We start from the raw sequence: 26,828 nt of genomic DNA, 5'->3' as shown, positions 1-26,828 counted from the left end.
TACCAAGACTGATCTCATATTGGTTCAAGACTTAGGAGCTGTCCAGTCTCCTGCATGTGCCTTGAATTTGCTTATACATTCTTAACATATATAAGCAGTACCAAATCCTGGTTTTGCAACATGAAGCAAAATATATGGTCACTTTCTAAAGATCTTGAATATTGCTTTTGTCCTTCTGGACATTTGTGATCATGACTGATCACAAAATTGAAGGAGAAGCAAAATTTTAGCCCTAGACAAAGCTCTCCCATCCTCGATTCTTTCAATAAGAAAATTGTATTTGTCTCTTACCCACAACAAAATTAGTTAATTGTCAAGCAGCACTATTAAGGTACATTTCTATTTAGCAGGGCAGTGACAAACATTTCAAACTTTTCATAGACATGAGACAGATTCTTAAGTCTTTATGTTCTGAAAGACAACTAGTTCTTCTAGTTCAAAACTTCTCTAAATGTAGCTATTGACGCACCTGATACTGGAGCATATGCAAAAATCTCTGGAGTTTCACTGAAACCATTAGGATTCCAGAATAGCCACTTCTTGACTTTCAAAGGGGTTGAACTCCACAAAGCAAAAGTTTCCTCCCTGTAATCCGGCTTTCTCGACTGCATGTAAAGATAGGACTAAAAATGCTTAATCAGTTGTGAGGTCTGTTCAAATCTTTCTTTAACAGTAAACAATTTAATACACTGCTATTTAGCCAGAGCCATTTATGGTTCTTTTATAGGTGTTTTGATCACAAGTTGAGCCCCCAAAATTCTGTCAGTAGTGGCAGGTCATCATAAGGTAGGCTGTACATGTGCTTCTGATTCTCTGCTTTACAATTTGGAGGTAGACACCTTCATGGGAAAGAGCCCAACTAGATACTTTTTTCCCCCCATATCTGAAAAGCCAGTGTCAACTACATACCCTGTAGAACGGACTGTTTCCTGGCCTTGGAGCTGCTCTCTGTTTTACCAGTTCAGGCCTTAAGACTGGCAAATGCTTTGATTTCTCCAAGATTTATACCTTTACTTCATTTCTGGGTCTCTAAAGAAGGTTGAAGTGGATAACCTTAAACATTTTAGTACTTCAGATTTTTGCATCCTTTTATTCTTTTTGGATCTTCTGCACCAATACAATCATGGATGAAGGATACATCAACACAGAATAATCTTAGAGCTTTCAGATCTCGTTCTACAACCCTGGTCTGTTTTTAGTATCAATACAATTTAGTTCATGTGCCAAAAAATACTTTGGGGAGGTCAAGAATATTCCATACATAGAAAACACTTTATCTGAAAAAAACAAAAGTATTTTTCAGTTTTGGCTGACATGAAGAATTGTGACCCCAAAAATATTATATGCTGTGTATTTTGGAATACTTGTAAGGTTAAAGCAGGCAGGTATGTGCTTATATTTTCTGATATTATTTTAGTAGTTTTATTATTTCAGTAGCATTTTTTTCATTATTATTTTAGCAGCATTCATTAATTGTATAACTTGCCATCCACAGAAATCTTCTCCCAAATATTTAATGCATATCTGGTTTTATTACCCATATTAATTCTCCACTTGAGTCCTTATAAGAATTAAACTTTTTTTTTTTCCAAAATTGTTGGAACTGCCGTTTGGAGTGCTGTGTTATCAGTGAAAGGCTACTTGTAGTTATTGCTACTTTAGTTTCAAGATAGAAAAAATGCAACCTGTCAGAAAACATTTTACACCATATTCCTACTGAAAGAGTAATTAATTTGTTCCAAATGCTCTCTAGCAAATTATTCAAAAATATGACCTCCCACCCCCTCAATCTGTGTATATACTTAAGCATGCATTTTCTGAAATTACTCCCAAACATAATAAAGCAGAAATTCATGCCACACGTGTAAAAAGAGATTGTCTTTCAGTTGAAGAGTTAGTTTCAGTAACTCTGGGCTATGTGGGCTTTTTCCTTTGGCTGTGGATAAATGGGAAGACCTGTTTCAGCTCAGAGGCCACCAAAATCTGTATTAGATCAGTATTTAATATCAACAATGTAAATCCCCTGACTCATGTTAGAGCTTGTTCAAGCAGGGCTCTACTATTTCCACTACGTACCTTCCACTGTGCAGTTCTAGAGACCTACTGAGTATCTGCATGATCCTTGGTGCATAAATTACCAACCATCAAATGCTGGTGTCAGCATCAGCAGAAGATCCCAAGTAAGGAGAGTGAATCAGTGATTATATCAGCTCAAATTACATTTTAGCTTCTGTGACTTGTAGAGCCCAAACTATTTGCTAACAAGCATTAGTTGCATCAATCGATGCTTGTACAGGGAAAAAAACCCGACACCTCATGCTTGCTTTACAGTAACTTTCTTTTCCCCAGCTGGGGGATTTGTCAACTGTGTTACAATGACTTTGTGGCACTTGGTATCACCATGCTCTTCATGCCCTGGGAAGGGGCACATATAACGTGTAATAGATGCTACTTGAAAAATGTTGCTAAACTTCTCTGGGGAAGCTCTGTGGAGTGGGGTCAGATGCATGTGAACACAGTAATTTTGAGATAAGTTATTTCTTGTTTTGCTGTTCATATTATGAGTAGGATACTTTATGCCTACAAAAGAAACGGTCATTCGTGCCTGAGGAAACCAATTTCATTCCTCACAACATCAAGTTTAAGTAGTATAACCAATTAATATAGATCCTCTAATAATTAGTTTATTGTGCTGATGCACCTGATTGTCAAAATCAATTGTTCTTATCTTTCAAATAAAACACTGCTGTCAGAGTGACCATTCAAAATGACAATTGACCCTGTAAACCACAGTTATTTATATTATGTTTATAGGTATATCATTATGTGGACAAAATCATTGATCCTAAGATTTGCCTCTACAATTCTTTACAAACTTTTGTCACACAAACATGGAACCATAAAATAATTCTTGGATCACTTGCAACACAAAGTGATTGGTATTAGTGTACATGAAAGGATGGAAAATAACATTAAATCCATTTTCTCAGTGTTGCAGACAGCAAATATCCCTTTCTTGTCTGTAACAGTCATGGCTATGTTAGTGGTGATCTCTGTTTGCAACCTGTATGGCATGGGGCACCGGGCTGATAATTCATCATTGTGTTGCATGGCATTGCACCTGCTTTCCTATCACCTAGCTCAGCAGCCATTGTGCTAACAGTTTGTTGATCGTTTCAAGGAGGGCATTTGGTGTTTTTACTTTTATCTTGCTTCCATGTATTTTATTATCTCAGTATGAATTTGTATTACAGCAGAGGGGAACTGTACTTCAAATGTGTTCAGCAAACATACAAAAAAGTGTTCCAGCTTCCTGCTGTTCCAGGAAAACAGAGACACTTCCTAGGCTGCTGTGTTGAGTAAATGTTCACAAAGAGGAAAAAGTATATGGACTGAATTGGGTAGAAATTTCCTCTAGCCCGATATTCCACCTCTGATACCAGATGTCCAGGTAGAGTGTAACAACAGAGCAAGCTTATTGTAGTACTTCCCCAGAATAATCACCCAACTTTCTGGTCTCGACCCCAATTTTTAAATATTATTATTATTTAATAAACCTCAGTTGATACTTCCTCCTAGAAATTCTATCTCCCTTTTAAATCTCTGCAAGTTTTTGATATTTAGAAGAATCCACACACCTTAACTACACATAGTGCAAAGAAATATCTTACTTCATTTGGTTTTAATATGGCCTTTGCTAGTTTCACTTGATTTCTCTACTCTGCAACTCAAGTTTCATTTCATGTAAGAGCCTTCAAGAAATTTCCTTGAATTATACTTTTTTTCAACTGAAGAAAGTAACATCATTTGAGTGTAGAAATGTAGAAAATTTCTTCCCATTTACAGACATCAGTTCCAGAATGTTTGAAGAAGTTGGACATATCTGTAGACAAAGACTGATCTACCAGAAGTCTTTGATTTCAAGTTTTGCTGAAGAGCAAAAGAACAAGCACAAGAATCGTGGTGCTTTTTATCAGTTGGCAAGTCTGCAAATTCAGAAGTTTGAGTGCCAGCGATAAAACAAATGTCAGGAATGCCTACTTAAGCATCTTATGATCACTTCTGAGATTCATATCCCTGTTCTCCTAGAACAGGAGAAAGAGGTGTAGTGTATATTCTAGTGTTTATTCTGGCATGCCAAGTTTGGTCACAGTTTGACCTTTAATAAAGATAAAATGCTCTTTCTGGCCTACTTTCTGGGAAATCCTCTATAAAAGTGTCAATGATTGACAGTCAGGTATTTAAAGGATGTATGCTCTTTGCTTTCTGAACTTCAGCTCATCTTTCAGAGAAGTGAATTAGAGAAGAAGAACCATTTCACATTATCTGTTTCAGCTGACATAAGCTCTACAGTGAGGTAATTTTTGGGACTGGGCAACTAGTATAACTGGTCATATAGACATAGGCACTGAGTCTTAAAAATCTGGACAAGGCTGTTTTCTTTGGTATGTTGTTATTCTTTTTCAAAATGTCTGGACCATTTTAATTATACAAAATAGTAGGACTTCTCTCATTTTGTACTCAGGTTTCTATATTGGTGAAAATTACTATATTGATGTTCATATTCTACAAGCAAACATTTTTGTCATTTTCCCATATTCCTTACATATGTGAAAGTACTCTGATTCTGAAAACGTTACTTGTTTGCAGGTATTGAGTGCTAACAAATTAACATCAAGCGTTAGATATTTGTTAAGGAAGGTGTCAGCCTGAAAAACAGGTTTTACCTCTACCCAAAGATTAATAAAGGAGATAATCACATATTCTTCACTAAATTCTACATCTTTCTTTTTATTACTTTGAGATTTCTGAAAGTCACATAACATTTTAATATTGTAATGATGTAGAGAAATTCCATACAGGAAGAATTTTTTTAATCTAGTTGCATAACCACAGCAAGTTTCTAGCCAAAGTTTTTAGAAATTACGTATAAATAGAGATACAAAAGTGGTTTTATCTTGATTAAGACATTGCATAGAAAAAGGAGTAAAATCATTGTTAATATGCTAACTGTTTGGGAACTCCCAAAATTCAAGTAGCTCCAGGGGATAGCTAGGAACCTGTTCAGGCATGCTGCTATTTCCCTTGAATAGTTTTGTCTTTAAAAGGTGACAATCTAAATTACGCACTTGGGAACAGATTCAGAAAACATATGGACTCTTCAACATTATCACTGTGACCCCAGAAGAACTTAGACTTTATTAGTCCACTAGTTCACAGGATTGTTTTAGAGACACAGGATACACTAAAGAGAGGTTTGAATTTTACCAAAGGGAGGGTTAGGGAACCCTCCTGGGTTTTGGGAAACTCGTGGCTACAATATATGGCTAAAACATTTGGGTTTTTTTCAGAATTGTTCTCAATGTGTATTTATGTTGCCCTTCCAAACGGTGCTTGAAGTAGCAGCAACAGGGCCTGGTTCTTTTAGGACTGACATATAAATGTTGGCTTGAACCTTCAACCAGAGACCTGGGGAAGTTAATCTAAATTCCTTTATGCTCAAAATATACATTTTGCTACTTCAGACATGCATCTTTTGACTTAAGAAGTAGTGTGTTGGAGGAGAGAAGACTAGCAGGGAGGTAAACAGAATAACATGTAATATTCCTTTCTCAAAAATAAAACCAAAATTATTTATGATTCCTTTATTTGGATTTTGGTGAGGCAACTACTAGGACAGGTGGTTGCTCCCTACCTCATGTGGTAACATTGCATTCACAGTTTGGGACTGTCAAGTAAGAGGGCTGCCCTCCCTCTGCTGGGTTGACAGGCTTCACCCAGGAAGCAGCCGATGGCAACGTTTGCTCCAGCTGCTCTAGCCATTCTGCTAGCTCTGCTTTTCTGCAAGGGTACCCACAGCACATGGGATTACAGCTAGTCCTCTTGTGTAATCTAGACTCATAAGCAGACTCTTCTACCTTTAAAAGCTTTTAGACTATAACTTTGGCATTAGAAGACTTTAAAACATTGCCTTAGATTAGGGCAACCACTTATCACATGGACATTTCGTCTTAATTAGTTGGCCCAGACTTCTACGCACTCTCATAATTGTAAACTCTCCTCCACTGTGCTTTATAATGTGCATGCATTTTTAACAGAAAACCTTCCCAAATACAACAGGCAACAACATATGTAAATTTAGTAAGCTTCAGGCTTGCTCATTGGGGTTTTTTTTTGTACATCTGTCTCTGCTGGGTAGTGCTGTCATAATTTGCCGTGATGTTTTAAAAATATAATTTAAAGATGTACATTTAAAACGTATTTGAAGGAATATTTTGAAATCTGGAAATCAGCCATCCTGTTTTATAATTATGAAATTAAAAGAAATTCTGAATGTCAAAAGTCTCTGAAATCTCAATATTCAGCTAACTCTATGGGTAAAAGTCTACCTGGGCTCTCCTTCTCCAAGGTGCATTTTACTGGAAAAATAATGAAAATTAAAATAAAATTCCTTGTCAAAAATCAATTTTAAAATGAATTAAATCAGATTGTATCTTTGTAACCTAGATAAAATACCTTAGAAAATTATGTGAATGTTGCAGGATTATGCATTATAATCAAAGGAAGTTCAGTCAAAATGAGATTTAAAGGAATGGAATTTTTTCTTATTACAGAAGCACACATTTCATACAACTTCAACTTCAACTTCACCTGGTAGCAAACTATGACAGCTAAAAATTCTATTAGTCTTTAAAATCAAGTTAATCAAATTGGAAACATTAAAATTATTAAGAAAATGCACGACTATTGTATTGTGTCAGTTTTACAAATAAGCTGGAAAATGAGAGTTTTGAAACGTAAAATGGGGGTGAATAAGACAATTTCTATGCAGAAAGGTCTTATCTAGTAGGGTAGAGGATGTGTTCTTTTTAGTACTTTCTACCGTAACTATTTAGAACATAATTTTCTGTACAAATAATTTATTAATAGCATTTACTTCGGTATAAATATATTCAGCAAAATCCTAACCACTTGAAATTCATTTGCAGTTTTTCCATTTGTTTCACTGAGACCATAATGTTGTCATCTATATTTTGTAGGCATTCATAAGTGAATGAGTCAGGGAAATTGTGGAAGTGACCTATAATTTTACTTTTTCGAAAGGTATTTTGCAGTAAGTGTATCAATTACTTTTCTCTTTAGGCTGCTCTGGAGCAAATCATTAAAGAAAATCTGTGGTTAGCTCAAGAATACCAAATCTTTCAGAACTACTACTTAAACAGTAAAGACAACCTCACAGAACTCTATGACAATAGAATCAGGGTGGAATCTGCCGTTAGAGATCATCAGCAGGTAAAGCGCTAATATCACTCATTCAAGTAATTTATCTCATCTCTAAAATTAATTTGATTAATGCAGCTACTTAATAACAGTAGAATACTTGCTAGTAATACCTATCACCTGAACTCTTATTTTGTTCTTGGCTATTTCACGCTTTTTGTATTTTCATTCTTTGCTTGCTTGCTGGGTTTTTTATTCTTACAGAGCAGTTCATATAAGGTATTCAAAATTCATTATTAATGAATTCCACTTTTGCACATGAACTGTATTTATTTTTATATATAAATATATTATGCAGCTGTTCAAACATACCTTACCATGCTCCATAAAACACTTTTTCTGGAGATCATGTTTTACAACAGCTACAGCCATACTCTGTAAGCCTTTAATGTAGAAGACAGTCAAATGAAACCAAAAAAGGTAAAATCTAGTTTGAAGATCTTCCATGATGGAGGTAGAGTGGCCAGGTGTAATGATTCTGGGGTTTTTTTGTTTGTTTGTTTGTTGTTTTTTTTTCAGGTAACAGTGAAACCTGAGCCAGGTGATGCTGTAAAACTTTGTTGTGGAAATGTAATGCCAACTCACAGAAGTCGTCTTTTCTATTTACTTCCTTTGTATTTATAGATAGGTCTCAAAATACAAGTCTATCAGTACCAACTATAAAATAGAATATACTGAGTAAATAAGAATCTTATTAACTCAGGCCTTTTATGCAGGAACCAGGTTCTGATACATTGGCATTTTAGTCCAATCTCTAAAAGTACAGTGTAGAAGTCTTCAAATAAATAAACTAGATGTGAAATTCATATTATTTGCTAGGACTTTACTCTTATCAATCCATTTTATGACTTATACCCATATCTTCATCCACTGCTCATTCCCTCTCATACTACCTCAGTTAATCGCTAATTTTAAAGGTCAGTGTGTTCAGTTTGATCCTGAAAACATAAATAAGAAAATCTCTTCCAAAATATTCTTGTTAACTACATGGCCCTTCTATATTTCGAGAACAAAACAGTTTTTAAGTCATCTATTCTTAGGGATAGCCATATTTGGAGAACAAGTTGGAGATTTAAAACATAAATGTAGAAGAAATTATTGCCTATCTTTCTTCACCAAGTAAGTGTCAATTATGTTCTGGTGATATAATAGCAGAGGCACTGCTCTGAGTGTTGTAATGTTTTCTTAAAAGGACTGGATTCTAGAAGGAATTTAAAGTATTATTTTCTGAACGCAAAATTAGGGCATACTCTCTTCAAGCCTCTCTACAGAAAAGTATATCTAAGTTATGTTATCATCTGGTCCTTTTATTTCTTTGGATGTAAGAATATCTGCCTTCTACATTCTCAGAATTTAATAGTTGTTGGTAATATTTGTGAAACAGATTTCCCACTCAAGAGTTTACATCTTCTGGACATTGTATAGATGATATTATCATGCATCTCAGTGATGTAGTCTGGAAGCAAAGAAAATTGCAAATGAGTTGGCATATATTATTGCTTTTTTCCTTCTCAATTTGAATACAATAAAATAAACATAGTAAACTATAGCAAAATAGCAATGCAATACCAACGGGGTCTAGTTTCATCAGCAGTGCTATATAATCATTTGTCTGGCTTTTAAAAATCTTGTTTATGAAGAAAATGGTTATGAGTATGTTGCTATTCTATAGGAACTTATAATCAGCATTACAATACATATACCTAGCTTGTGTTAGAAATTAGTGATGGCAATGCTTAGAATTTCTGACAGTCCTCTGTGCTGTTCAGCAGAGGTATGTGTATGAAGAAGAGAAATTCTGTTTAGAATATTAATTTGAGGATTACAGGGACAACTAATCTAATTTGCTTTTTGATAACTCTTCACTTCGTTAAATGAATAACTAGTCCAACTATTTAACCAAAATATTTCTACCATTATCACATAAATAAAGTATTTAGAATTTATGACAAAAGGAGAAAAACGTGTCAATTACATACAGTTCCTATAAAAAGAAACTATATTTTCATCTTAGTTTTTTGCTAATAAGCAAATTAGAACTGCAACACAAAATCAATTCTGGAGGAGTGTCAAAGCAATGATTTTTCTAGGTGCTGTGCTATATATGCATTACAGTGACATGAACATTCAAGAAGAAAGTGTGTTCATCCTTCCCTAAATCCTGAGAATGTTCTTCCTTATATATATAATTACTCAAAATTATAAGCCAATATTTACACATACTAATGTAAAAGGCAAATTGCTAGTTTTTCTTTCATAATTTTAACTGGATATAGCAACGGCTCTAACTAATGAAGTAGGTGTGCCTCAGGGTCCTAAGCGGCTGCTTTGTTCAGCCCCTGAAAAGGCTCCATCTTGATGGTGGGTGAAATAATGCTTTTGTAAGATGAGGTGTTCTGTCATGACTTTGGAAGCTGCTTTGCACTGAGGAAGGTGCCCATATTGAGTGGAGGGGATATACATTGCTGAATAGAGGGGCTATGCCCATAAAAAGCATAATACCTTCTTCTGCACAGGGAATGCAAAGGCATGCTCTTGGGAAGAGGTGAATGTTTTCTTGCTACTGCTGTGCATATGAGGTGAATGAGAAGAGGATTTCCTCTCCTGCTGACATTTTCTGGATGTTAGGAACCTTTCCTCTAGATATTTAAGGAGAGCCTAGCATGCTATAACAGATAGTAGCCTGGCAGATAACACACATGCAAGTTTCAGGTTTACTGTGAATGAGAAAAGCATCCTTGCTTTCATAAATTCCTGTGATTAATGAAAGATTTACTCTATAGCACTCACAGTATGATGCTGTAGTGTGTGTGCATGTGTATAATCCTACTTCTACTTTTGTCTTCTTAACTGTATCCCATTATTACGTTATAAATTTGTCGATACTAATTCCATGAGATTTTATGTTTTTGTTAAGTTTTGGAAATCAAAAAGCCAGGTAAGGGTCTCTGCTTTAACTATGAAGAATTGAAGTATCTACAGTTCTTCCTTGTGCAAGACGTTTCAAAAAGTGATTCCAGTGAACTCTCAAGGATCAGAAAGCAGATTTAAAAAAGAGCCCCAAGAGACTTAGTGGAGAAGAGTGAGAATTATCCTGAAGAACAGAGAGGAAAAGCAGGGTGGTAAGGGTAAGGACAAGAGGAAGAAGCTTCATAGAAGAAAGGGAATTCTGTGTAGTGAATGCCAAATGAAGTATCAGAGAATGTACAGGGAAGGAAAAAAATCTGTAAATGGAAAAATGACAGAAGTGGGTGGTCAGAAGAGAGAAAAACTCTTGATTGTTGGTTGGGTCCTCCTGAAGGAAGGAACTTAGATTAAGTGATCTAAATGGAGAATAATATTTCTGTAAATTAGAAAAGAATACGTAGTATGATAAATGTAAGGGATGATGGTTCATTGTTTTCCTAAAAACTAAAAAAAAGGAAAAGCTACATTAAGTTTTTATTAATTTTATATTGTGTATGTTCCATTAAAAGTCTATTTGTCAAATTGTAACCTCAGATACTTCCCTTGCTTCTGATATAAACCAGAAGTCCTTGGTTCTTAAAGACAAGCATTTCAGAAATGTGTTGTGGCACTTGTAAGCACAGCATCATGCATGTGAGAAATGTTTTCAGGCTTTTCAGGCTGTGATGATGTTCAGTGTTTCAATGTTATTTTTCTCTGCAAGTGTTTGGAGCCATTGTTTTTTGTGTTATGAAGAACAAGCAAATTCATCTTAAAGGGGAATATTCACTCTAGCGTGCCTGAAAGTTAAACTCCTAAATGCAGATATTTAAAAAATTCTGAGCTGCCATTACATTCCTTTGACTTAGTATAATTTTTTAAATCACATTCAAGCATTTGAAAACTTTGAAACAGTAATCTTATTGTGTGCCAAAGACTTTAGAATCTGCTAATGGTCATTTATAATTCTATCTGGAGACAGTGTTTTGTGTATATGACTGTAGAGATGCAACGGCTATAGGAATTTGAGATGATGTTTTGCTAACCTAATTAATTTTATATTTTTAAAAAGTATTGTATTTTTGGATAGCTGCTGGTCAGACCATAAATACATAATACTTAGTTTCATTAACAAAAAAGTAAATTTTTTTTTCTGCTTGCAAAAATATTTTGACATATATAATCACTACCACAAAGCATTTATATTTATCCTAATGTTTAATTTTATCATATATCAGTGCAGCCTGATAATCTTATTGTCTGTTAGTTTACTCTCTCTGAGAAAGACGCTTCCGTCCACAAAGACATGCTTTGATTTGGTTTCCCTCATATATATCTTCCACTGACCAACGGCATGTTTGTCATGTCGGATGTGCTAGCTTTATTATAGCATGAATCACACATTTTCATCTTTTCCAGATGACATTGGAACAAACTCTGGTGGATCTTGACATTATCTTTAAATACATTCTATTTAGTATCTAATATTTTCCCTAAACATTTGCTTTTGAGGGCAGTTAGATTTTTTTAAATAATGCTGACAGATTATTTGTTTTTACATGCATATTTTGATGTGGCAAAATCTTGTGTGTAAAAAAATTTGCAGGTTTGTCTTTATGTGGTAGACTTTTGTAACAAAATCTTGCCTAATACAGCTTCTGCCCTGCGAATATGTAACAGCAGTTTCGTCTGGAAATCTCAATGGACTAGCATATTAGCACCAGGAATATGATTATGCAAGAAAACCAAATCTAATTATTTACTGTATCTTTCTTTTTGTACTGAGCAATCTTAGAGTATCTGTTCCATGAGTAAAATTTGATACTTCCAATGTATTTTGCTAAAATGTCAATGATTGTACTGTAGACACCAGTTCAGCTCCAGTCGGCAACTAAACACCACGCAGCTGCTCACTCACTCCCCCCGCCCCTGTGGGATGGGGAAAGAATCGGAAGAGCAAAACAAAAAAAAATGTGTGTGTTGAGATAAGAACAGTTTAATAATTAAAATAAAATAATAATCTTTATTATGATAATATAATAAAAAGGAAAAGGGAAAAAGGAAAAAAAAACAAACCACAAACGATACAGCCGCTCACCACCCACCGACCGACGCTGCCCGTCCCCGAGCTGCGATTGCTGCCTCCCTCCCCCAGCCAGCTCCTCCCAGGTAACCTACTGGGCATGGTGTTACATGATATGGAATATCCCTTTGGCCAGTTTGAATCTGCTCTCTTAGCTGTGCCCCCTCCCCTCCCGGCTTCTTGTGCACCCGGCAGAGCATGGGAAGCTGGAAAAGTCCTTGACTAGTACAAGCGCTACCCAGCAACAACCAAAACATCGGTGTGTTGTCAATATTATTTTCATACTAAGTCCAAAGCACAGCACTATGCCAGCTGCAGTGAAGAAACTTAACTCTATCCCAGCTAAAACCATGACACTTCTCATAATGAAATTAGAGTTGATTCCTGAATATAGAGGTATGAGATGTCATTATATGTTAAGAACCTATTTACTTGAATCTGTCCTTAACACTGCAAGTGGCAGTCATACAAAAATTTGGTAATTGTTTTTGTTCACATAACTTCTTTTTAAAAATAATCTCAGTGAAAATTATAATTGCTTTAAAATGTAAGTAAAATATTAATTCTTGTATTCATGGTCTGCTATCTTCAGGTGGCCACATTATAGTAAGAGTTTGGGGGAAGGGAGCCTATTGATTTCTGTTTCTTTTTTTTCACTTTCTGGGTAACTGACATATTATTGCAGTAAAACATATGTAGGGTCAATTCATGCTGAATAGTTATTAGAAACCATGATAACAAAAGTCATTACACTGCAGTTCAGTTTTGACAGTAAAATTTCTGCAACATTATCACAAATCCTCATGCATTAGTGCAATGATCCTTACTATAGTTTCATATTAGAATCAAAAGACTGTTGTAGCATGCTTGATACAAAAAGTCATGCAAGTCAAGTGAAGTTCTTTTATGCTTTTATAGAGAACATATTTTCATGTCTTTCTCATGCATGTATCTGACTCTGAGCCCTCTTGGATATTTCTGCCTTTAGTATATTGTTCATCTGGGTTATAAATGTTTTAAAAATAATGTCCCTGTTGTTTAGTAAGAGAAATAGAATATAAAGTAAATCTGACAATGGACACATGCCGGTTTAGGCAATTAATTCCTTCTGATTTTATTGTTCCCATTCATTGACCTAACTGAAAAAAATACTGTTCTCGTATAAACAAAAGAATAATTTCTGTCTCTAAATTGTGTTTTTGCTTAGTCAGTTTACTTATCTGGAGGTCTTAGATTGCTTCGTGTCTTCACAAGCCTAATAGTGAAAGCATGGATAAAATTATGGCAAAAAATGGCCCCCCATTCCCATTTCCTTGTAAATCTTAGATGAAAAATAATACTGTCAGTGCTTTCACATTATTTCAGTGTGAAAGAGATGAAAATTATCGCAGAAGAAATATCAGAATTGTTACCTGTTTTTAAATTAAATATTTAACCAGCTTTTAGGGTAGTTTAGATTAGGAACAAAAATGGGTAATGGAGCCAACATTTGGTTTCTGCCACTATAACAAGACTAGATAGTAGCTAGTAAGCAAAAATGTGTCATTTCCAGTATTTTTAACTGGGATCCTTTCTGTCTTTCGACTTATGACACTATGGTATGTTGACAGAATAGCCAGTTTCATATGAAAACATGAGGAAAAAAATGTATCTTCAGTAAGCTTTTTGTTATGCAAATTTACTAAACATTCTTTGAGCTAATCATTTTTAAGCAATGTAAACATCAAATTAATGTTATAATTAAATTTGAATCAATAACTCAATAAGTTCAAATGACTCAATCAGAAAATTAATACAACAGGCAGCCAAATCAAATTATTAGTTTGACAGCAAAAGGAAGTTATTGAGAAAATTTATGAAGTCAGTCTCCTTTCCATATGCTTCAGCCATATCAGTGGCTAGCCAGGTTACAGTTTTGTTGCATAGGACGGAAGCAGTCACAGAAAACAATGACATCTGTAGGACTTTGATGTTAGTAAGATCTTACAATCTCCCAAAAGGAGGCATCCCGTTACAGAAAGTGAAATCTCTTTGTTTATTTCTAAAAGAACTATGGAAATTTTATAATCCATTTACACATTTATTTCTAAAATTTATTTCTAAAATTGAGTGTTCCCTAATGCCTGGAGAGGAAAGATGATGGAAAAACGCTTTTTTCCCCTGTATATTCGTAGATGTTTCCCGGATAATTTCCACCTTTTCTGCCTCAGTGCCACAGTGGTATCAAGACAAACAAGATGAATCAGAGTATTCAAGTAGTTGCAATGCTCAGGTTTCTTACAGTAGACAGTCTTTAAATAGGGGATCATAGATGGCAATGCCATTATGGACAGATCTTGACTTCACAAAGCCAGCAAGTTTGACTCTAGATGAAATCTTCCTTCAGTGTTCTATTGACAGGAGTTGATGCTAAGGATGTTGTGATGTCAGCTTCTGAGCTTAAGGTATCAGACAATAAAAAAACCTATATTTTGTAAAACATCAAATAATTTAATCAGTAGAGATTTTATAATGTGTTGAACTGCTACATGTCAGTAGCTTCACTGAGAGGCAAAAGGTCAAAGAAACTTGTGTGAGTTCATCTCTTCCACCATCAGCTTTTTACCTTAAAGCATAACCTTCTTTTTCATTATTTCCTCATAGATTCTACCTTTACTTAAAAGGAATATAATAGTTTTCATTTTTCCCCCGCCATATCCATATGCTTCTTCCAGACTGTGTTCAGTACAGGCAGAACAGAATAGGAAAAGACAAACTGGGGCAGCACCTCCTTTTTACTAAACAAAGTAGAAAGAGATGGACATTGATAGCACTTCTTCTACTAGACAATTCCTTCTAACATGTACAAATTCCTTCCAACGTGTACAGAGACATTAATATGCCTCTACGTGTACATTGCAGGAAAGACCTAGTCTGAGTCAGGTGGGTATGATCATCTGTCTTGTTTCTTGTATCCCTGAAAATATTGTTTAACTCAGAGACTTAGCTTTGTGCAAGTTTTGCAACACACTTGCCTTAGGAAATAAACCTTACACTGATCCCAGTGAGATTTTTGTACTGGGTAATCTACATATGTGCGCTGACTTGCCTCTGATAACACACTGGCTTGTTCTGTAACACTTTAGAGAGATGTTAGAATTATTACTGAGTCACAAATGTATTTAATCAAAAAAGGTAGAATCAACAAGCAAAATAGCTTCCATTACTAAATTCAACTTCCCCCTCTTTTTTTCTTTAAAGTTTTTACTTTCTTTCTCTTATTTACAAATAAAGTAGCTAAGTTGAATGGTTGCAGAGTAGTAAACAACTTCCTGAGTACAAAAGTTCAATAGATATCCATATCTTATTTTATCTACTTTGCATGTTAATTTTTAACCCATGGATTAGTAGTTTGAGGTTTACATTCTTATGAGCTAGATAAATTCCCATTCATTCACATTTACCTCAAACTTACATTAAGAACATCATTTAGGTCACATTGTTATAGCTCAATCTTGAAAATACTTTATAAAAATATTTGGTGTCAAAACAGCTTGACTTAGCATTTAATAATTGACCAAAAGAACTTGTAGCAAACAACCAACAATAAGCTCTAAATTAATAAAAACCATACTTTTGCTTTCCTTCTTAGCTCATAAACAAAGTTATTTGAATCTTTCAGGATTATAAAGCATACCTACACTGTAACTCATCCCAAATGCCTTACTAGGGGTACTTATGCTAAAGTCTTATTAGGCCTACATTTTCCATGCTTCTACGCCTGAAAAACTAAAAAAATCTTAATAGTTTTACATATAAGATTAATGTGCCTTGTTATGCAAACTGTTCTTCTAGAAGCTGATAAAAACTTTGTATTGCACCTTCTTAAACCTTTCTGCTCAGGAAGGATTAAAATAGCAAGAATCAATAAGAATGGTCTCAGCTAGAATTAGCTGGAAAAAAGTTTGACAAAACAATTCTCAACTGTGTTGAATGTCCATGTGCATTTATGTGTGCTCTAAACCAGTTGTGTGATGATACGGGTCGGACCTCTACTGGAACCAGGGCTTTACTAGCTGTAGCTCATGAGGATGAGGCAACCAGCTTGCTGTTTTTATGTCAAACATCTCTCTGCAGTTTGGGTAACTCCCAAAGACATTTGTCCCAGTGAGGCAGATTGTGGCAGACATTATTTGAGGAGTTTCAGGACAGCAATCTGTCTGATAGTCGTAAAGATAGTTGGGAAAGACCTACAGCATGCAGGTGTCCGGATCTCTTGAGTGATACATTAAAGTGTCATAGAGATGCGAAGTCTAGATGTCACAACAGCTTTTCATTCTAACACGCATTATTCTTTTCAGTTTTCATTACTTCCCCAAAATTTAGCTCATTTATGAAACTGTTACAATCCTTGAATCTACCAGAGATTTCAGACAATATATTTAATCATAGAAATACTCTATGTTGGTATTGGGGGGGAGGAAGGTATTCCAAGCTTTTGCTTTCACAAAAAATTATGGTTTTTTGCATTTTCTTTCAGTTCGGAATAGGAAAATTCCAACTATGTGTTGGCCAGCTCCAATCCTACTACACACTCTATAATTTACAGTAATTATCTAATTAATTTACTAGAGGATCCATAAAAGAAGAAATTTATATGGAGGATGTAAGCAACAATCTCAAGGAAATTATTATAGTGGTCAGGAGTCCTTTTTTGATCAAGTTTGTCCACATAGATAATATCCCATCCTGGGAGAGAAGCAGGTAGAATTGCTGTCTCATGTATTCAGGATAAGAAATATTATGAAGTGACAGCACTATGGCTACCAGACATGTTAATGACTAATCATAAGATTAACTTAAAAAATGAGAGATGGCTTAAATAGAAATTTGGAGTGAGACAGCAGAGTCACTTCATCCTTTGAAACACAGTGTGGAAAGAAACATGCGTGGTATGAATCACATTAGCTTTCCAAATCAGTCATTTTCACAAAGACACAGAAAATAGCCCAATACAGATTTGGTTGAAAGCCTCATTAACATTTGGTTGAAAGCACAAGGGCCAGGGTCTTATGAAAAGACCTATCTCACAACAAAGAGTAACTAAATGAATTAGACTCTTTTGGTAGATGTTGTACATCAATCTGTTCTGGCATTCGGTGCTCCACTTCGGAGTGATACACCTTCATTGTGTATCAGCAACCATGGCCTGTTTTGGAGAAAACATGATCACTATTGTTCATTAAGAGCTGTTCAGCTTCACATCTGAGCATAGGAATGAAGGGCTGCCACAGACTGTGGAAAAACAGTCCAGTGATGTCCATAGGCAACACCCTACCCCAGCTAGATATTTATCTGTCCACCATTGCAAGCAATCATGGAATTGAGAAGGGAACATACTAAGAGCAGACGGTGCCATTCTGCTGTCCCAGCAGTCTTGAAATTATTAATATCAAGATTCAAACAAATCACTCTCCTTAGGATGAATGGCAGAATCAGGGGATTTTCCCTTGACAATAGCAAGGAGACTAGGCAAAAGCTCTTGGGAAGTGCTACATTAACAAGCTGGGGAGCACACAGTAAAAATATATAGATTTGTCTGGAAGGAATAGATTAAAAAAAATAATAATTTATCATTGCGCCTCCTCAGCTTTCTGATGAAAATCCCCAAACTAAGAAAACAAGTAGAAAATGTATAAAAACAGGAAGGAGTTCATCGCGTTATGGTCTCCCAGTCAACCATTTGCTGACAGTGCTTTTCTTACCATGTGTAAGATTAGCCACTAAGATCTTTTAAGCATTAATTTAAAAATGTGATGGGCCACTAAATATGAAGTCACAGATCTAGAGAAGGAAGAGATCTGAAAGGTGCCCCAAAAGCGTAATTCTGAAGTGGCAGAAAAGCAAAGCAAAGAGGAGCTTGATGTGCTGCCATTGCTAGTGCAGAACCAGTTCAAGCCTTTGCTAGAGAGACTTTTGCCAAAGTATCCAACTACTGATGTCTCCCAAGAACAATAAAGGCTTGAAGCAGAAGGCAGTTAGGATGGGTCCACAGAAGCAAAATATATAATTACCAGTATTGCTGATACTGATTCCCGTCAGTAAAACAAGGTCTGGTGGGAATGAGGGGACCTATCATACTGTTCTGCTCCCTCTACTGTCTCCTAGTGACAGTGAGTCAAATTCCTCCTCAATTTCAGCAGGCTTTGTCAGTAGTGATTATTTACCATGCTAGCGACTTTGGTCCTGCTCCTTGGGAAATTTAAAAGTAGTATCTAATGACGGTTTCCCTGAGGTTAAAGGGTCTGGACTGCAGCATTAGTGAGTCAGCTGCACTATTCCATAACATTAACTGTAGTCATTTACAAGTAAGTAAAATTGTAGAAGAGGCTGGAATAAAAGATTATACTAGAAAAGATTTGGGCTTTCTTTTGTTATCTGGCTGTACTGCTAATGGGTATAGCAAAGCTATGCAAGTCAATATTTAGTTAGAAACAAATAACAAGAATTCTTCAAATTTGTTTCAGGCTCATCTAAAACTAATATTTTCAGAATTTGGGACAAAGGAAAAAAATGCTGTAGGTTGGAGAAAACAAAAGTTTAGTTTCTTTAAGTTATCAGTTTGCTTGTTTTGATTAAAACCAAAAGATACTAGGAAACCAATGGGTAGATATAGAGAGGGCATTCGATATTTTTCAGCAAGGGGAGATGGAGTACTTCCCCACTAAGATATCAGTAATTCAACGCTCAGTATCCTCCCAGGTTCAAGTATCCTCCTGATATTATTGGAAATAAAATTCCCTCCATTCCCAAGAACACCTGCCTGAATGACCAGGTTACAAATTACACTTGGCTACGTCTGTCTCAGTTTCTCACTGTATTGTCACACACCGTGAATAATTAGTTTTGAAGGAAACAAAAAAGATTACATAGTCATTAAGGTGTTCATCAAAGAGTAGAACCTTGCTCTGAAAGAAATTTTGAGCAAATTATGCTAAAGGAAGTACTTTCATCAGTGATGCTGAAGGAAGCAACCCCAGAATAATGCAGGTCCTAGATCTAGGTATGCTACTGAAAGGTATGACATCATCTTTCAAATCTCTGCTCTAAATGAGACAGAATGTTGAATTTGAGTCTTCCACTTCTTGAGGACCCTGGGATTGTGGAATGCAGTTGCTCTATGATTTTCAGGGTTCAAGCTTTTACCCTTTTACATTACTGCACGTCAGGGGACTTCCAAGGCTGCCAGCAGTCACTGCAAGCCACTACTGCTTCTTCTGGTACTCCTGCTCCTACCTGGCCTCTGTAGCACAGATGGAAGCTTTTTCCTTACTCTCTGGATACAGTGAGGATGTGGTGGGTTAGTGGAACACTTGTTAATGTGTCCGAGAGGCCTTGTATGTAGAATCATTCCCACTTCAGTGAAGAGTACTTTCACCCAGCTCCTTTAAATTTTACTTTTCTGAAATGATGTTGAGTCTGTTGGTAAGAGCAGTCATTCAGGATATACAAAAATGACAACATAGATACAAATAATGTTAACTAAGAATAAAAGAAAAACTACATTTCCTCTATGTATGCTGCAAATGTATGTCAATTCCCATCTTCAGCTATCTTTCTGCCTCCCTTTGAATAAGATGGTTGCCAGGGTTTTAGATTTTGTGAACATTCCTATCTCTTAGTGTACTACCTTACATACTAGAGTTGTTTTCATCTCTCAAAGCTTCTATGAGGTCTAGATAGATTTAATCTTTTCCTTGAAACTCGCAGAACATATGGCCCAGGAAAGTAAGTGAAGCTTTATTAGAATAAAGCTTCTTTCTGTATCCAGAAGTTACTTTGTGTACTTAACTGGTTAGTAAACAGCCCTTTGTTTCAAGGAGTTGTGAAACTCTTGCATCTCCCTTTGGTGGCTATTTGACATTTTTCAGCAAGGATATGTCTTTTAGTCAACCTTACATGCCATGTCAACCTTCAAATTAAAAAAAACATATTGACATAAAAACAATTAAGTTATTTGCTGCTGCTTGGTTGAAATCAGACCTGCTGGCAGTGAGCCACTCTGTTGCGGCAACAGTTTTGGAGTGAGTGATCCCCAGCTCCTTAGGCAAACCGACACAGAACAGCTAGGAGAGGTGAGGGATAGAGGAAGTGGCAACACCTATCTGGGGTCAGAAAGGACTGGGAGGATGCAGAATTCCACAAGTGGCCCACGGAAGGTACTCCTAAGTGTAGATATTAGCCACCTTTCACAGGGTCATTGAGAACACAGTTCCATGACAATTTCAGCAAACCTAAATTATTGCAGCTGCAGTCTGGCTCCTCCCTCATGCTGGTGTGCTGCCTGCACTGGGTAACCGCTTGGAGAGCTGATGTGGCAGAACGCTAACCTGGCAAATCAGGTTGACCTGCAGCCCCACCTACACCGTAAATGACAGCATTGCCTGCCTGTCCCCTTGCAAGACAAGTGGGGGATGCACTGCTGGGCATCAGGTGGACGCTGGAACTGTCGCCACTCTGGCTGATACTTCCACACACTGTTGTGGAGCTGAAACTTCATATTCTCTTTCATACCTCTTATTTAAATAGTGCTTATATAGCCTTTTCCATAGACCAGTGTTGGTAGAAATTTTCAATCTGACCTACCAAGTACACTCAAAAAGTGTAATTCCATCAATTCTGAAAGAAGGTACAAGGACGTCTTTACAAGTCTTGATCATAAAGTTAATATGGGATTAAAATATATGTAAATTTGTGCTAAAACAAACAATCTTAGAGCTGAGTCTGAGTGCTCCCTGAAGAATTTTAGGGTTGTATTAAGGTAAATATTTTATTAGGAGTTAAACCAAAAGAATATAAGGCAAACCACTTTTCATTGCTTGACTGAAGGATTTATATCTAATGCCCTGACCGAAGAGGTCTGTAAGGTAGGAGTGTGATGTCTTCTTGCCACAAGACAAAGACAGAAATGAAACTATGACCCAGGCTAGAAATTAACTTCTCTACGGAGCAGCTGTAGCACATTAATTCATGCTCTCAGGTATGAATCCTTGGAAATCACTAGAGATAAATCCAGGTTTTGGGGTCTGTTGGAATAAATGCATCGTATAACTATCTTAAAGTTACTTAGCCCGTTTTTTAAAAAAAAAAAAAAAGATATTCACAGTTTCTGAAAAGGATTTGCTGAATTGAAGAGTGAATGACTGAATGCAAAAATGAGGGTGGGGCTGAGGAATCATAGTATGAAAAAGCACCAGAATGGTTCTAATTTACAGAGATGAACTGTGTTGATGCAGCTTTACTATCTATTTCCCAGTAACCCAATGTATTTTTGTTAGTTCTAATATATTTTACCACTAAATCTAGCCATTCTTGACATTGATTTCAGTGTAATTTGTGTAATAGGTCAAGTAAAGTGGTGCTTATTGACTGCTGATTGTATACGTTTTTCCACCCGAAGTGTTATTGTTAATTGACATGCTCTTTCATTTTCTTGAGATAATTTTCACTCTATTTGAATAACTGCCTGAAATTCCCCCTTTGTAAACTAGGTGTCTTTCGTGGCAAATATCAAATATAGTTTTGAAAATCAGATAAATTGCAGACACTAATTCATTCCTTCAACAACAGAACATTAAAATAATCAGATTCAAGCTAGTTTGTCAAACATAATTTACCTTTAGTGAATATATGCTCTCTGCCCCTAACTAAATCACCCATTTCTAAATGTCTTGTAATCTTGTCCCATGCCATCATTTCTAGTAATATTCTTGCAAAAGAATTCTGACTAACACTAATGGCCTGAAGTTTTCTGAGTTATTCTTTTTGTCTTGACACATTGCAGACTGCAATACCTCTGTTCCTAGGTTATTACAGGTCTTATATTGCCAGACTCTTCATCTCAGTTCTTGGAGATTACAGAATTATAAGAAAGGCTATCTAATCATGGTCTGTTTCTTTCCCTTATGAAGCTTTTTTCTTGTATTTCAAAGGTTGCATTTAGAATTTCTTTTTGTAATTATGAGCATGGTGATACGCATAGTACTTACCTTTCTGATGTCAGGGATGCATGCCTAGCTTCCTTCAGCCAACAAGAGAAATTGGCTGAAGTAACACATCAGAGAGGAACCCAAACATCATTTTAAACAATAGCAATCTGACTTCTGCATTGGTGAACTTGCAGATAATACAAAAGTTTCCTCCTGTTCTTCTATTGAGAAGTCCAATGTTGATCCCTCTATGATCCCACTTGTTTGCTTTAATTTATTCCAAATGTGTGTTTCTTTATCTCTAAGGTTCTCAAAATGCTTGTACAAAGACAGCAACAAAGACCCCAAGAAAAATATCCCTTCTTGAAATGTCATCTTGGATGTGTATCTTCCTCCAGATCCACTGAAATAATGAGTACTTTTTGTCATCCACCCAAGCAGTCTCCTTTCCCAGCACTCCCCACAGTAACCTATGACTCTTGTGTTTCCTTTGCATGCTGGATCCCAGCAATACTCATTTCTGTGTTACTTATAGGAAAAAAGAGACACGCACAAGCATCAAACCTCTTACTCTCTCTCTCATTCTGTGGCAGGCATAGAGGGCAGTTTTCCATTATATTTCAAAAAAATGTGAATTGAAATCTCAAGATTACATAGTCTAAAATAAGACTTATACAAAGGATTATTCTATGACCGTGAATGTGTTGACTTCATTAAAGCTGTGTAACTTGCAAAGCATGTTTTTAGGTCTATCAGCGTTGTCATTACTCTTGGCAAAGTCTGGAAATGCTTCCCAGAGTCCACTCTGCAAGGGAACCACCTTCCTGTATGCTTGGGTCTCATATACACCCTTCAGAGGGCATGCAGCTGCCAGAAGCCTAGTGAAAACTCAGGGCAGAGAGGTGGTACCTGGCACTCTAGAAGAGGTTCCTAAACCAAGGAGCAGCTTTTTTAATCTCTTGGCCTGAAATGACTGTGAACACCATGTGAACACCAGGCTAGCTACTTTAAAACAGTGCGGAATATAATCCCATCCTACTGGTAATTCTGTCCCCAAGTTTTCATTCTACTGCAAGGCATATGTCAGGAACTGCCTAGACTTACACTTCTCTGATAGTTCACTACGCCAGGGTCTTAGGCACAGCAAATATGCTCTGTAGGCACTATATGTTCTCCTTTGTCACTCCCCTTCTCCCTGTTCTGCTTTCCTTGGGCCAGCTGAGTACATGAGAATAACATATAGCATACACAGATGTGTGGACTTCTCTAAAGAAGAAGTTGCGCAGGTGCAACTGGAAAACCCTCAGGGGACCTAGGAAGGTTGTGATGAAGTATCAGATAGAAAGAATCCATCCTGATTTGCTGAACCATTGTTGGTAACAGTTAAGGAATAAAGCACTTTTTATTTTTATACTCAGTGAACTTGACCCCAAAGACAACAAATGATATAAAATACTCTCTATGTTATTTTCCAGATAATTATTATTTACAGTATTAGTGTACTAGTGTCCTCTGTGGATCTGATTTAAACTGCAGTTTTATAGAACAGAGAAAACCTTCCTCATCCTGAGATATAACAAAAACACATTCACATCCACTTCTTGCAGGAATCTCTTATGTTACACAAGCTAATATGTAAATGTTTGGAAGATATGTTTCTTTGGCACCATATTATGCATGTAAAAGATTTTTATTATTTCTTCCTATATGTCTCTGAAAATAAAAGTATATACTGTATAATATTATATATATATACACACACTAGCTTTGTAGAGATTATATTCTTTTCAGACACCGAATTCAAGCTAAGCAAAATGTCAAACTTTGTTTACTAATTTTGTACTTATCTTTTCTTTTAATATCCTGTCTTGGTTCTCTAGTTATAACGTAGATGCACCTAAAGTTCGCTAGAAACATTTGCCATTAGCTTCTTCTAAAAAAAATTAAATTTGAGGATAATCCTACCTCCAGAGCTTATTCTGTTCCTGGCCATTGACTGTGACAGTGAAAGGCTCATCTGAAAGCAGTGGAGCATCCCATCTAAAAGCATAAAACATATTACATTTCATGAAAAAGCTAATTCAGATTGTTTAATTCTGGTAATATTGCCTCTGTCACCTTCAAAATCAAAATGTTCTTTCCTGTTATTATAAAGAAAACAACCAAATTGCTTAAAAACCCATTTGAATACACAGCTGCCTTATGTTGCATACTAATTTGATTAAAAATGCTTGTGCCTCACCAGCATTTTTTACATAAAACACACTGGTGAATTTAACAAAGAAATATAAATATATTTTAGCAGTTTTTGATGATAGAGTATGCTATAGCGTCCACAATACCCCTGGACCGAACAAAGATCTCAATGCAGTATTTGAAGATGCTAAACTGAATGTCTTGCTGTATTTGTTTGCTCAATGCTTTGGGCACTGTGCCAACCTCATTGCGAATAACTGCATTAGTCAAGTGTATCCAAATTATTACAACACAGCGTCCATCCCAGTTATTGCTGTTGAAGCATTTTCTAAATCTTCACATCACTAGAAACATTTATTTGAGGGGAGAGCTTTGCATAAATTCAGGACAACTTTAATTTTAGACAGAAAATCTTAACATCTTTAGAAGTTGCTTGTGTAACTAGGTTTTCCTAGAAAGAATGATTAAGAAGTAATTGCACTACATTTTTTTTTTACCTAATATGAGCACCTTGCCTAAAGTGGGCAGCTGCCATGGCAATAGAATGAAGAAAAGAGGAGCCAGAACAGGATTCACTCTATTTATTTTTCAGCTGATAGAAATAAGTATTGTCAATAGTCATCTCGCCTTCTTCTGTGTTCACTCTACCAGCTTAACACCTTACTTCTTGATCTAGATGATGATGTTGCAATAAGTCTTTGTGGAGTTCTATTTACCATGCTTTTATAAGAGAGGTGGCAGATGGTTATCTTCATCTTTAATCTTTTCTCTTGTAGAGGAGATCCTCCCCCTAGTGCAGAGATGTCCAATCTTTCTTGCCATAGCAACCCTTGTGCTAAAGTGTATCTCAAGCTACAGAACACGAAGCTCCCCATGTTCTTGCCTTTTCCCTTTAGGATAGCTCAGGTCAAGGTGGTCAGATGGGGTCCAAACAATCGAGCAATATTGACCTTTGCAGCCCTTGCTGGCTCACTTCTTCTCACAGTGTCCATTTGCATTACTCTGCAATTTCCAGTTCACCATAGCCCTGGTCATGAGGCATAGTTCTGACAGGAGAGCTGTATTGGAAGCTGCTTGATAGCTACATGTCATTCACAAGATGCAGTCTGATCATTCCTGTTATGTACACCTGGGCTGGCAAGGCAAAGAAATCTCCCTCCTCCTCGGTTTGGAATTGGTGTTTTCCTTCCCTTACAGTGGACAGCAGTCCTTTTTTTTTTTTTTCCCCCCATTATCTAGTCCCAGTGAAACAAGATTTCAAGCTGCCACATTAGTGATTTGTCCTTAAGCTTTTAGTCTGGACACCAGGTCCATCAGTGGTCTGTATTAAGCCCCTTGGTTGGGAATGAAAATTCCAGCCTCTGCTATCGGCGTGTATAGCTGAGTTTGTTTTAGCTGGTAGTTTTGTCTGGTGCACTGTATTGTCCAGGAAATTACGTATTATCATGCCATGAAAGTCTAAATTATCATCTGCTAAACTTGGTTCGAGGCATGAAGTTGCAATATTTTTGAAAATACTTGAAAATGCTTGAAAAAGCAAAAATCTCTGAGTTTCCTGTGAAAGAAAGTTTTTAAAGACATTGACTTTGAAATACTGACATTTTTCTTTTTCATCATATGAAAAACATATTTTGACATAGACAATATATCACAATGTTGTATTTACAATATGTTATTATATTCAATGTGCTATGTTCATGTCAATGTTTTCATACACTGTACTAATGTTTAAGAAATCTGGCTAACATTGTATTAGGCCAAGATGTTCTTTGTATATGTTAAGGCTAAAGGATACTAAACTGTCTTTAATTAGAAGAACAGATGTTAGTATCCTTAGAGAAGGACTGAGAGACTGATAAAAGGGAAAACACCCACCTCAGATGGTGCCCATCAGTATCCTTTAACCAGGGACATCCTGGGGCAATTAGACCTTAAGGGGAACAACTAACCAGGATGTTTTATGTATGTCGCCAACTTGGTAAGGAACAAGTGTCTTTTGGGTGAACTATCCTCATTATAGGATAAGCTGTCTATATATAGCCAAGAAAGCCAACTGTGTCCTGGGGTGCATCAGGCAGTGCATTGCAGCCGGTCAAGGGAGGGGATTGTCCCGCTCTGCTCGGTGCTAGTGCGGCCTCACCTTGAGTGCTGTGTGCAGTTTTGGGCACCACAGTACATTAAGGATATAAAGCTACTAGAGAGTGTCCAGAGAAGGGCCACGAAGTTGGTGAAGGGTTTAGTGGAGAAACTGTACAAGGAGCAGCTAAAGTCACTTGGTTTGTTCAGCCTGGAGAAGAAGAGACTGAGGGGAGACCTTGTCATGGTCTGCAGCTTCCTCACAAGGGGAGGAGGAG

The 26,828-nt window shown here is 36.4% G+C and overlaps 1 protein-coding gene across 3 annotated transcripts in view; it reads left to right on the top strand.

Annotated features, from left to right (window-relative positions):
- The window catches only part of CCDC178 (coiled-coil domain containing 178), a 193,726-nt gene that overhangs the window by 120,041 nt on the left and 46,857 nt on the right, over positions 1-26,828 (top strand). For all 3 annotated transcript variants that reach the window (XM_075084950.1, XM_075084949.1, XM_075084951.1), the window contains one exon: positions 7,144-7,293. In XM_075084950.1, the coding sequence (XP_074941051.1) occupies positions 7,144-7,293 (150 nt within the window). The remainder of the gene's footprint in view (positions 1-7,143; positions 7,294-26,828) is intronic.

This window comes from Phalacrocorax aristotelis, chromosome 2, assembly GCF_949628215.1.
Source record: "Phalacrocorax aristotelis chromosome 2, bGulAri2.1, whole genome shotgun sequence".
In the NCBI taxonomy this organism is placed as follows: Eukaryota; Metazoa; Chordata; class Aves; order Suliformes; family Phalacrocoracidae; genus Phalacrocorax; species Phalacrocorax aristotelis.
Note: the sequence above shows the minus strand (reverse complement) of the source record. Positions and strands in the feature narration are given on the sequence as shown.